We start from the raw sequence: 13096 nt of genomic DNA on the forward strand, positions 1-13096 counted from the left end.
TTCAGAAACATACAAGAAAAGAAACACATAGGCATTATGGCTTGAGGGTTTTCCATTATAGCAGATTTCCTTCAAGTCAAAAATTCACTTGTTGTGAATATGAACATTAATTTTCCCAATTACATTTATAGTCATGTGAAGGAATTCCAGCAGTGCCTCGGGCAGAAGAGTCAAAGTGCCGTGGAGGCTGGCGAGACACTGTCTGTGGGATCTCTCTATTTAAGAAGCACTCCATATCTGAAACCCACTTCAAGGGCCCTATCTGGGACTAGCCTGGGAACTTACATGTTAATTTAGCTCCCCTCAATTCTTACACTGGTCCTTAAATATCTTCTCCAAATATCCAGTACTGCAGACCTGTCCACAGTCCTCCAAAGGATCTAGAAATTCCCTGTGTACCACGCCCTACCTCAGAGAGGTCACTTACCCAGCTATATGCTCCATCACTCTCCTTCACTGGGGAAATTAGTGATTTTTCTTGTGTTCTCCTTCTCATATTCTTGGCTCACCTTTTTATCCTAGCCTTGGCTGGCCTCAGTTACACAGAGTACCCCTTGCTTTTTCCTGGGATCCTCTGACACCACTGGAGCCTCTCTTGCCTCTTATGAATGGCCCAGAACTGTGAAGGTCTTTAATGGCTCATGAGCAGCCTTCACCAGTGTGGGGTGGGAAGTGCTAGAAACAATGGCTAAATGCTTCTCCATTTCACCCCTTGGGTGAACACAGCAAAGATGTGTTCTGTACTCTCATGAGAAAGACCCAAAGAAATCAAGTCACAGTTGTTCAAGCAGTGATCAATGCACCTTGTCATGGACGGCTTCTCCTTCTTTGTTTCCCTCCCCCCGAACCTTCGGGCCTGCTCTCTAAGATCGTTTTCCAAATAAGGTCTTGCACAGAAAGAAACCAGGCTAAGACAAGAAAACAGATTCTCATGTTCTCACAGTCTATTCCCTGTGCCTCCAGGACGAATACCTAGTTTGTTAAAATGGACCAATATTAATAGTAGAAGCCTAAAGAATCACATTCTTAGTGCCCTTCAGGAACGGCTGCCTCATTTTTAGCACCTGGATGATAATACAGTAATGCCATAAGTGCCAGGTTTTGCTTGATTTTGTTCCTCTAGATCCTCTAGTGGGGCTGATATGCAGAAGGCATCCAAGACACATTGAATGAATGAATGAAAGCAATGTCCTGTGTTTGTTTTTTCCCAAGATATCAGTGGTAGGACTCTATGACTAGGCCAGAATAGGATTCGGTCAGTGCCAGGCACCAGAAGGATTTTTAGGATAAAGTTTGGGAGGGCTTCACATCTCCAAGTTCAAGTGTCACAGGCTTCTCCACACGAGGCCAGTCCTGGTCTAACAGGCCCAGGGAATCCCCGCCCTGAGCTGTGGGTGTCAGGGATGGGTGTGTGACTAGCGGGTACAAGAAGATCAGGCTTCTAAAATTTTGTTTGGCACTCAGAATTCAAATAAGCCTATTGGTTTCCAAGGCTCTCCCTAAAAGAAAAACAAAACAAAACAAAATTTAAATCATGTTTCTTCCCACCATCTTCCTTTATTTCAAACAGTCACAGCCTCGCCTACCAAGTTGTTTAGAGGGACTGAGAACTAGTCATAGCGCCTTCTAAAGCTAGTGGATTCTGTACTTCAATTTCAGATTCTGTAGAATCTGTACTTCAATTTCATTTCTAAAAGTCATAACACCTTCCAGAAATTGGCTGCAACAATAGCTGAAAGTTACTTTGGAATGCCTCTTCTGACTAATGGTCAACTCGCCAGATGGAGGCAATGGGAAAGGAGGCTTCCTGCTTAAAAATGAGGGTAAGGCAAGGCGCCGCAAAAAAAAAAAAAAAAAAAAAAAAAAAAGAAAAAAGTGAGGGTAGATGTGAGAAATTTTTTAAAGAATACAAGGATTGTGTGTTTACAAGGCAAACTATAAAAGAATAAAGCAGAACAAATATTTTTGGCTAGTAAAACTATATACAGAGGACAGGGTAAGAAGACACTTTATATCAAAAGCATAACAGTGCATGATTTTAAAGTTCGCAAGACACTATTATTTAATCCTCATAAAGGCCTATAATATGAGTATTATTATTTTCATCATGCAGATGGCAAAATGGAAGTTCGGAAACAGTAAGAAACTTGTGTCAGTAAGTGCAGCTGGTAAGCAGCAAAGCCTATCCAGGAAATGTGATGGATTGTGAAGTCTTTTTTGTGTGTAATATCTGCCTCTGGTCTTCATACCAGAAGGAGAGTTGCTCTCATCAATGAGGAAGAGGCATCTCTAAGTTTTCAAAATAAGAGATATCCAAAAAATAGTTTATATTTCTCCAAGAACTCATCTTTCCTATGATCCCCTGGTATTTGGAAGCTTTGGCCAGAAGACAGCTTGTGGCATTCTTTGTTTATTTGTATTCTTCGCTGATGTTTGTTTTCATTCCCTTTGTTACTGATGGCCTTTTCAAACAAGGATGCCAGCAACAGGAGAGGAAGTATCCCCTTGTTATTCTAGCCCTGTCTTTAAAAACACTTTCAACTCTTAGCTGCATATGCCCTTTAGAGTTTTTAGCGTTTAGTTTTCAGTTTCTATAGTGACTTAAAACTCTTAGATTGCCCGTGGTGGCTCAGTGGTAACAAACCCAACTAGTATCCATGAGGATGCAAGTTTGATCCCTGGCCTTGCTCAGTGGGTTAAGGATTGGATGTTGATGTGAGCTGTGGTGTAGGTCACAGACAAGGCTCAGATCCTTCGTTGCTGTTGCCGTGATGTAGGCCAGAAGCTGCAGCTCTGATTCAAGCCCTAACCTGGGAACTTCCATATGCCATTTTCCTATGCCATGGGTGCAGCCCTAAAAGGGCAAAAACAAAGCAAACACCGATAACGAAAAAACCCAAACAACAACAGCAACAACAAAAACTCTCAGATTGAATAGGTTATAGGCTCTCGCTTGGCCCACATCTTTCCTGCCTCACATATCTTTTAGCAATATTTTTCTATTTGGTGTCTGTTCCTGGCATTACCTTCCCATAGGCGGTATTTTCCATTTAATGTTAATTACTTCAGTGAATAAATCTAATGGGAGCAAAAGAGCTATAACCCCTTGCTTTATTTTCATGGGAGGCAAAAGTTTGATAAAGAGATAGAGCAATTACAGCAAGTATACTTGAGCATTTTATACAAAATTGCATTTGATTTTTTTGGGGGGGGGGAATACAAATGAATCACATGTGAAAGCTTTTCCCAGAGAAAAATAATTTTGCCTCTGGAAGGAATTTTCAAATACACTTAGAAATCCATGTCAACAAAATGAAAATTATCTTTTTCTAGTTATGATCTTCTAGTCTTCTATTCTTATAAGAGTAAATGCCTTATTGCATTATGAACAATAATTGGCTGAACCTGCCTAGCAATACTAGGCGATCTATAGAATTAACTTTAAACCTTCTAGTTTTGAGCAGGCTTTCAGTCTGACAGTGTAGTCCGTTTGCACTTGACCTCTACAGCAGTTTCAGAGGCATCCCAGTGCTCAGAAGCGCCATCCCCGAAGGAGTCCTCAGTGGTTTCATTCTCACAACTTAGCTCAGGCAATTTGACTGGTTCAACATATTGCAGGATGTATGAGTGGTGAAGAGAGTGCCATAGAAACAGCCAACTTGCTTTGACTTTGGAAAACAGCCACAAATGGGCTCTGTGTTAATATATTAGCACTGATGTTAAAATTTCCATAAATTAATAAAGTGAACATATATTTGGGGAGTGCTTTCATACAAACAGTTTTTTCAAATGCACTTAAGGGTGGGAAAGTTGATGTCTTACGAACAAAGGACATATACACAGTATGCTCCAGGCCCCCCTTCTCTTTCTTCCCCCCTCTTTACAAAGTTATTGGGTTTTTTTTTTTTTTCCTGAAAGTCTACCCATATTTATTATACGTGCCATAACAAAAAGGAGAAAAAATGAAGTTCTAAGGTAACTAATTGAAACGCTCACTTCTGTGAACGTAGATAGTCCGAGATTCTGCTCTTTCTTATTATCAAGGGTTCTAAAATAGACAATCACGATTATTAGGAAAATATAAGGATTTGGAAAATGATCAAGTTTCTTTCATCAATGTCTTAATGTTATGTTCTGAAAAGATGTGGATTTCCATTATCAGTTTATGTGGTAAAAATTAACATATTCCAAATGTATAAGATTTTTTTTTTTACTACCAGTTCTTGATAGTACTGTTGAGAATATCAGTGGTTAAGCAGGTGATGCAGCAGTCTGCAAGCGAAGTCTAGAATTGGCTAAATATCTACAAATTTTGAGTAATAATTTGTTTCCAACCTGCATTCTCTCTTCCTCCCCCACCCTCCCCAAAATAAAAGAAAACTAGGACTTGAGGCTTGAATTGTCTAGATAATTGCTTCAATTGTATTACATACTATAATATTTAAAAAGATAAAGTGAAAATTCAGCCAACTTTGTAAATGATGACAATTTGGTCTAATAAACTTTACACTCAGACTGTTGGTATTATGCAAACAAAATAAAACAAACCTATACATAGAAAAATATAATGGTCTAATGAGAAAGGAGCATATATTACATTTCCATTTGTTTTTAGATGATGAAACAGAATCCACCTGGTCTGTAGCACAGATTCTGTATAAAATCAACCAACCATGGAAATTGTTCCTCTTTAAAAACTGCTACTATGACATTTCAAGATTCAGTAGCAGACTCCTTAATTATCATTTTCTCAAAATAATGTGTGTAAGTCTGTATTTGACAGGAGTGAATATATCAAATCCAATTCTACTTATGAACAGGTGTGTGATGTGTTTTCTTTTGCTTTTACTAGCATCTGAAAAATAACTAATTCCTTTTTATTTAGGACTCAAAGGCTACAAATAAATATTTTAAAGTATTTAACATTATGCAAATATACATGAAAGTTTTTGAATGCACATGTGTAGATACCTATAATAAAACGGTATTAACAAATGGACCCCGTGAATGTTATCATCTCTTTAATTCTCCATCTATCTATAGGTTTTCACATCCTAATCTCTTTGTGGCCTCTATCTATTTACACACTTTGTGTATAAACCTGAATTTCCTGAATATGAGGTGAAAATAATAATACGCTACACAAGACATTTCTCTCTAAAAGAAATTTATGTCTAAAATAAAACAAAACTTCTTAAATAATATTATTACACCAATATGTGTACATTTAACAATCTAATTGAATATGCCAAGGAAATGAGACAATTGCTTCTAAAATAAGAAGCAGAACTTAATATTTCTGTACTATTTTATATTGACATCAAATTGAATACAGTGGCTTTAACTATATAATCATAAAAGAAGTAAAATAACAATAAAATACTAATAAGAAATCATCTCCTTAGTGGTTGTTAAAGTATTGGTATTAATGGAGCCACAAATCCAAAATGTCAGGACACATGCCAAGTATGTGTGTATAAGTATGCAAATTTTAATATAACTCATCAGTTTGCTTGATTGATCGCCAGTGATTTAAATCAACCTAAACGTTCCAATCTTGAGGAAAAATGTTTTCAATTTATTGGTTTTCTTTAGAAGGAAAACTCAGTAGAGGTTCTGGCAATTGAGCAGATGTAGGCAGAGAGGGGAAAAAAAAAAGAGAGAGTACTGAAGTATGTTCACTAATTGAGCAAAATCTTATAAATGAAACCCAGAAGTTCATATCTCCTTTGACTTTTGTCTTTAAATAATTATAATGAGTATGTAAGTTCTAGCCAGCCTGGCTGCTTATGCATCATTAAAATCAAACTTCTACTTCTGCCAGTGTATTAACTTGTCTATATAGTCACATAATTAGCACCTCATCATTTTATGCTATTCTGAGACTTCCTCTCATCCGGTATCATATCCAACACTGCAAAGAGCAGTCGCCTCATAAAATTCTGCTGTCCTTCAACTTCTGCTATTTTTCTTCTACAAAAATCAGATTTTTAAAAGAGAGCAGAGATACTGGCTAGATCATGAGTAGTCGAGATTTAGGTAAAATAGGGAGAAATCCGAAAAACTAAAACACATTAGTCATTCAGCCTAGATCCGTTCTCTAAGGTCCTTCTAGCACCTATTTAATTGTTGGGGTTTCAATTTTGTCATCTCCGACTGCGAGGGCGGCTGAGAGTTCAAGACCCATGCTACTCTCCATCACCCAGGATGCGCTGCTGGGAGAGGAGATAATTCCTTCTTGGCTGCGATTTACGTTGACATTTAATTTTTTAAAACTTGTTCTCTCTCTCTCTCTTTTTTGTAAGGGCTTCTTTGATCAACTTAGCGGTGTCAGTGACCCGCCCCCCAATGCTATTGCTGTGAGGTGAATGTTTTACCCGGCAGATAAAGAAAGAAACTACTTTTGGAGAAGTTCCTCCGTGGTCAACTAGTTTTTAGGCTACTCCTCCGGTTGCACATGACGGAGCATCTTTAGAGAAAATTATTTGGGTTTCCCTTTTATCTCTTTTGTTTTGGAAGGGGGACTGGGTTAAAAGGTGAACCCTACAGGGCAACCTCCTGCCGTTAGGTCTCGGCCAAAGTTTCTGCCGGTCAAGTTTGAGGCTTGAGCGAAAGAAGCCCCCGGACGTTGTTGATTGACCAGTGCCTCACAGTAGCCTCCTGGCAGGTCAGCCAGCACGACATTTGCCTCTGGATTCTTGCGAGGGGGTGGGGTGGGGGGAGCAGTCGCTCCTGAGCCCAAATCGCCGCTGCTTCGGGCAGAGCGGCAGCTTCTGGAGAGAACTCGGTGGCTGGAGCTGCAGAGCAGTGGGCGTCGGGCACCGAGCGGCGGCACGCACCGGGCATCGGGTAAGACACCAGGCTCCGGAGATGGGAGGGGGTTCGCAGGAGCCGCGAAACTTCTGGAGCGCGGGGTCCTCAGGAGCAGAGGCAGCGTCCGGTCTGTGGCGGCAGAGCTGAGGTTGCGAGTCCAGGGCGCGCAGGGAAAGCAGGACCGGGTCCCCACGCAGCTGCTTTTCCTATATTGTGCAAAGGCTGAGGAAATCACAGGCTCTTCCCGGAGCCAAGACTGCTTGGCGGGAAGCAGTCCACCGGCCTTGCGACGCACCTGTTGCCAGAGGACGACCCCCGCCTCCTCCGCCAGGGCGCGAGGTGTGGCCCGAGACAGCGCCGCCCCACCGCCGCCCCCTCGTACGCTCGGCTCCCGGCGCTCCCGAGCCCTCTGAATGGGCCCCCGGCCAGGGCCAAGGTCAAGGCGCTCCCCTGGCCGAGGCTCATTTGGGCTGCTGCAGGCTCGGCCCAGCGCCGGCTCTCTTCCTCCCCTTTCCATGCACTGGCAAAGGGATGGGCGATGGCAGTGAAGGCCCTTGGAAAGAAATCCGTCCGCTCGGCTCTGCTTGTCGTCGGGAGCTCCGAGCTTCCTCCTTCTCGGCTTCCCAGCTTATCCTGAGGGACCGAGCCCTAGGGTGGGGGTGAACTCCGCGAGACTAGCGCGCAGGAGCAGCGCCAGCGCTGCCTGGCGGGCATCTCTGCCTTTCGGGCCCTGGAGAGTATCAACCCATTTTATGGCGAGCAATGTTGTGGCTCCCTTACTCTCTCTCTTTTCCAAGAGCAAAGGAATGGGGAACGAGCCTTCTAGGAGAGTCGGGGACTCCTATAAGGCCTCGTTGAAAGTCTTTGCCTGGCTGGGGCCCTGGACCTTGAACCATCCCGCACTCACACAAACAGCCCTTGGGGAGAGCAGGTCTACCAAGTAGGAGAGGACGCGGCCCGGACGTCGACCGAGGGCCTTTGGCCGAGACACAGCAGGTCTGCCAGTCCCAACACCGCCGCGTTACTGGCGCCAAAAAAAAAACTCTTGGGGTCTGGAGAGCGTCTGATGGATGCAGGCAGAGGCCGGGGCACCTCTTCCTCGCCCAGCGCAGCCCTCCGGGGAGCTGGCCTCAGTTAGCCTACGTCCCTCTCTCCTTGGAAAGGCGGTGCCGAGGAAAAGAGGCTTCTAGTTCCGGCTGCCGAAACCCTGGCCCCTGTCTTTTCAGCCCTGAAAGAGAGTGAGTTTGTATCGGGAGGACCGCTCCTCCCCTCCCCCATTTTTCCTCTGCAAACTTACCTTCTCTATTAATTGACAGGGGAGAGAGGAGGGGAATTTTACACGTTATTTCATATTGTCCACTGAGAAAATTGGAGGAATTTTTTTTAAAGGGTAAAAAGAACCCCAAATCAACACTGAAGTGCAGCATTCTCACTTTGGTCATGGGAAAGACAAATGTCGATCCTGAGGATCAAGAAGGCGGTTCTGGAAGAACCGAGTGTGGTGCATTGGCCCAAAGGCAGGGAAGTTACTTTCGCTCCTTGTCCAGCGCTTTTCAGCCCCAACCTTGATCACCAGAAAAACCGCTAAAGGCTGTGGTCTGGACCACGCCTCTCACCCCATTTTCAGTCCATCACCTGGGCGGTGTCCGAACATATGCAGATGTTCTGCAACCCTCTTGCTCCAGAGCAGCTCAGAGAATGTCACCAAGTGAGCTCAATTGGACGAGTCTGGTGAATTTACAAAACACTCCTTTTGCGTGGGTATTAGGAGTGCGTTTGGACATCAGTCTTTTCATATCCAATCGAATCTCTTGGATTCTCCGTTTTAAGAAACTTTCTTTCTATGGAGATGGAGGCGACAGAAGAATAAGAGGCTTGTATTCAGTCTTCAAGGGCACAAAGCTCCTGGCCTTGCCAAGGGGTTGTTGGCCATTTCCTTTTTTTTTTTTTTTTTCTTTTCAGAGAAGCAAATTACGGTGTAGAAAAAGCACCTGTTCCAACGTTGCGTCTCCCCACCCGACTTGTATGGCCAGTGCTGCTTTCGAGGCGTGACTGTCAACGAGGCAGCCTTGCAGAGCTCGCGAACTCAGGATCTGGGCTCCCATCGCTCTTCTGTTGACCGCTCCGTGTGTGTCAGTGGAAAGCGAGGCCTTCCCTCCCTCGAGAGTCCTGGAGCCTGGCAGTGATGCTGCCGCGCGGGCTGGAGCCCTAACTGCCCGAGGTTCCGGGCATGATTTCAGTTTCTCACTTTCCACGCTGACATGCAGCCATAACCTAGCGTTTGTTTCTAGCTCCTCCGAGCCTGGAGCGCTTGGCAGCGCCCGGATTTTCGTAGAGGCCGGCCTCGGGGCAGTCTTTCTACCCGAGATTTCTGCCTTCCTGCGCCTCGTGCTGCTCAGCTAGTTCCGGCTGACAAAAACACAGCAAGGGGGAAGAAGTACTGGCGCCAAGCTCCGCACTCGGGCCCAGGGCTCCAAACTCCAGGCCTCCTCATCGCCAAAATTGCCTGTGCACGGGACCGCGGGTCCACGCACAAGGGGCTCTTGGGATCCTTACGAGGCTGAGCTCCCCGCGCCTCCCCGAACGTGTAGTTTATTATTGGACCCCGAGGTCTCGCTCTCCCCAGACCTCCGGTGTACGGCGGCCCCCGCCGGACCGACCTACCCGCCTCGGCCGGGTGGCGGTGAGAGGCAGAGGCCCTCCAGCCGAGCTGCGGGCGGGACCGCGCTGCCACCTCCAGCTAGCACCAGGGTCCATGGGATGCTGGGAAGCCAGAGCAGAAACAATCTCTCTGGAGTCCTGGGACCCTTTCCAATCCTTAACTCCCTCGGCTACTTTTCCTCTCCTCTCCTTCTCAAGTGGCTCTTATTGTAACACCAGCGTTGGGTTGTTTCCTCAGTTCCAGGTTTAAGCAAAATTGAAATTCGTTCAGGAAACGATTTTTTCAAAACGAAAGAGAACATATAAAAACCAAGACACCCATCCCCAGGACAGTGTCAGGGGCATATCCATCACCAGATATGGACATCCCGTTAAAATCACACTGGAGGCCCAGTAAACAAAATGAACACAATGCCAGCGTTGAGGGGAAAAAAAACCTAGTAAGAAAAAACTTCGGGCAGTGCAACGGGCAGGCATCCTCCTGCACCTCCCATCCCGACCCCCTCCCTTTGAACCTGCCCTCCATCTGCGTCTCTGTCTTTGAAACCATGGAATCATTGAGACTTTTTGCCCACATTTTCCAAAACTTGGGAGTGGCTGTGGAAGGGAGGAGAGAGAATGTTTCCATTCCTCTCTCCAGCCCCAGAGGAATCTCCACCGACAGCCTGGCCTCCTTCCCTTCCCTTCCCTCGGTTCCTTTAGGTGTGATTTGATTAGGGAGATTAGGGAGGGGGTAAAGGAAAGTTTAAAAAAAAAAAATCCAGAAGGCGTGAGCTGGAGCGGTGAGTGTGTCAATCAGAGGGTTTTGTGCCTGGGGGCTCCTAGCGGTTCGGAGCAGAGGTGTCCCTGGGCGGCCCCACAATGAATATGAATAGGAATCCTTGCTAAATGGGACAGCAAAGCGCACCGCCCTGAATGATGGCACGTCATCCTAACCAGCCTAGGATAGATAGGAGGGTTCCTTTTGTCTCTTTTCTCCGCTGCAGCTCTATAAAAGCCCCTCTTTTTCAGCGTGAGGTTAGTTCAAGCACACACCAACTAGCTGTCCAGGAAACCACCAAACCAGAGAGAGAGGGGAGTGGGAGGGAGAAAGGCGGGGAAAGGCAGTGCCTCAGCTTTTCTTCTCAGGTCTTGCCGCTGAGAAGTGGGTTGCTGGGCTGCGCGGCTCTTTTTTTTAATTTTATTTTTGTAATTCAAGATTTTCTTTAATTTCCCGCCTAAAGCCTCCCCACGGTAGGGCCGCGTCCCCTGTAATAAAATGAATTCTGATTCGAGCTCTGTCTCCAGCAGAGCTTCATCTCCGGACATGGACGAGATGTATCTGAGGGACCACCACCACCGCCATCACCACCACCAGGAGAGCCGCCTCAACTCGGTCTCATCCACGCAGGGCGATATGGTGCAGAAGATGCCCGGGGAAAGCCTCTCGCGGGCCGGCGCCAAGGCCGCGGGCGAGAGCAGCAAGTACAAAATCAAGAAGCAGCTGTCGGAGCAGGATCTACAGCAGTTGCGGTTGAAGATCAACGGACGCGAGCGCAAGCGGATGCATGACCTGAACCTCGCCATGGACGGGCTGCGCGAGGTCATGCCATATGCGCACGGGCCCTCGGTACGCAAGCTCTCCAAGATCGCCACTCTCCTGCTGGCCAGAAACTACATCCTCATGCTCACCAGCTCCCTGGAGGAGATGAAGAGGTTGGTTGGTGAGATCTATGGGGGCCACCACTCGGCCTTCCACTGCGGGACCGTGGGCCACTCGGCCGGCCATCCGGCGCACGCCGCCAACGCCGTGCACCCGGTGCATCCCATCCTGGGCGGCGCGCTCTCGTCCGGCAACGCGTCGTCACCGCTGTCCGCCGCCTCGCTGCCCGCCATCGGCACCATCCGGCCTCCCCACTCGCTCCTCAAGGCACCCTCCACGCCACCCGCGCTGCAGCTGGGCAGCGGCTTCCAGCACTGGGCCGGGCTGCCCTGCCCCTGCACCATCTGCCAGATGCCGCCGCCGCCGCACCTGTCCGCTCTCTCCACCGCCAACATGGCCCGGCTGTCGGCCGAGTCCAAGGACTTGCTCAAGTGAGCAGCGGGCCGGGCCGGCTGCGGAGGATGAGGGGCGAGCGGAGGGAGGGGTCGAGGTGCCAGGCCGAGAGGGAAGAGGGTGGCTGAGAGCTCGGCCGGAGGGAGGGCGGGCGCAGGGCCCCGAGGCCTCCCACACAGTCTGAGAGCTCTCAGATCCCACTTGACCCCCGGAGGGAAAGGACTAAAATCAAACTGCAATTTCTAGGTGGTAGCGAAGGGGGACTCGAACCAGATGTCGTGTGTCTTGCATGCATGCTTCCTTTCTCCATGCCGCGCCAGTATTTCTCACTGCCATATGCTCTTGTCAAAACTGCATTTGTTGTATAAAGATGGGATCGGTGTAAACACTTGCAAAGGAACTTTAGAGTTGGCTTTCTCTGGCTTTTGGAAAAGACAGCCATCCCTTTGGTGGGAAACAAATGTAAATATTTCCTTGAGATGGATGCAGTTATGATGGTCTATCCTTTCCACAGTTGTTTTTCGAGAGACAATATGGAGAGAGGGAGAGAGGAAAGGAAAAATCTCAAGACCCAAGTTTGGAATTTCACCTCCGCATGACATGTCTCCTGTGGGTTTTCCTTAAGACGCAGTGTAGGTCGAAAGAACGCATGCATGCTTCTCAATGAATCTCGTCTAAACATGTTGTGCAGGCCGTGATACCATTTTCCTTGTAACAAGGATTTATTAGTGAATTCTCTGAAGTACTCCATATATCTGTCTGTGGTTGTAGGAAATGCAAAAGGGGACAGAGTGCAAAGACCCAAACTCACGCACTCGTGCTTCTCCCCCACCCCACCTTCAAACTCCATTCCCAACCCTCCCGGGCTGTTTTAGGGGCAGGTGTTGCAAGAGCTTGGGCTCCCTCTACTAGCTTGCCCCCACACCCCTTGCTCAGTTATCCTGCATGCAGGGTTGGCTCTCTCTATCATCAGCTTTGAAAACTTATTCGTGGTTTGGGGAGGGGGCGCCGTTTTTATTTTCCTGAACATTTGCTTGAAATATTTTGTTAGGGCTTCGAAGACAAGACCTGTCTTTATTTTTTATATATTCTTGATAACTATGATATATTTATTAATAACCAGTGTTTCTGGATGAGATTTCAAATAAAAAAGAAACTTTAAATCCTGGCTTTGCCTTTGCCTAAAATTTTTGAAGCTGGGGTAGTGGGTAGGGAACAAGTGGACCAAGCAAGATATATCTGGGAGTGAGAGAGGGATTTGGGTGGGAGGGCAGTTGCCAAAGTCTTATCTGATCATTTAGAGATAAAGAGGTCAGACATATTGGTATTAATTATTACAACTAAATGTCTTTCAAATAGGAGCCTTGTCCAAGTTGGCAGTCTTGTGATCTTTGAGCTCCTTATTTTTCTGCAGTAATCAGATCCTCATAAGCTTGGCAATTGAGGTTTGTTTTGTTTTGTTTTTTAAGTAATCTAGAAACCCAAAGTGACAGGAAAAGAGAGGCAGAGTGGTGGCTATGCTGGCTGTGTTGGCAACAGATGAGAATGTAAAACAGTAAGTTAACTTTTTACTTTACATGGACCGTG

The 13096-nt window shown here is 46.5% G+C and overlaps 1 protein-coding gene across 1 annotated transcript; it reads left to right on the top strand.

The window, feature by feature from the left end:
• Window positions 1-10598: 10598 nt before the first annotated feature.
• On the top strand, window positions 10599-12536 carry OLIG3 (oligodendrocyte transcription factor 3). The gene has a single exon (XM_001928636.4). The coding sequence runs from the start codon at window positions 10733-10735 to the stop codon at window positions 11549-11551; it is 819 nt and encodes a 272-aa protein (XP_001928671.1). The 5' UTR covers window positions 10599-10732; the 3' UTR covers window positions 11552-12536.
• Window positions 12537-13096: the final 560 nt, after the last annotated feature.

Source organism: Sus scrofa, chromosome 1, assembly GCF_054392235.1.
Source record: "Sus scrofa isolate SSC_HxYL_T2T_F1_AM1 chromosome 1, Sscrofa_HxYL_maternal_Yorkshire_Landrace_v2.0, whole genome shotgun sequence".
In the NCBI taxonomy this organism is placed as follows: Eukaryota; Metazoa; Chordata; class Mammalia; order Artiodactyla; family Suidae; genus Sus; species Sus scrofa.

Excerpts from the sequence above, each read along its gene's own strand:
- OLIG3 (XM_001928636.4), top strand. The coding sequence starts at position 10,733 with ATGAATTCTGATTCGAGCTCTGTCTCCAGCAGAGCTTCATCTCCGGAC.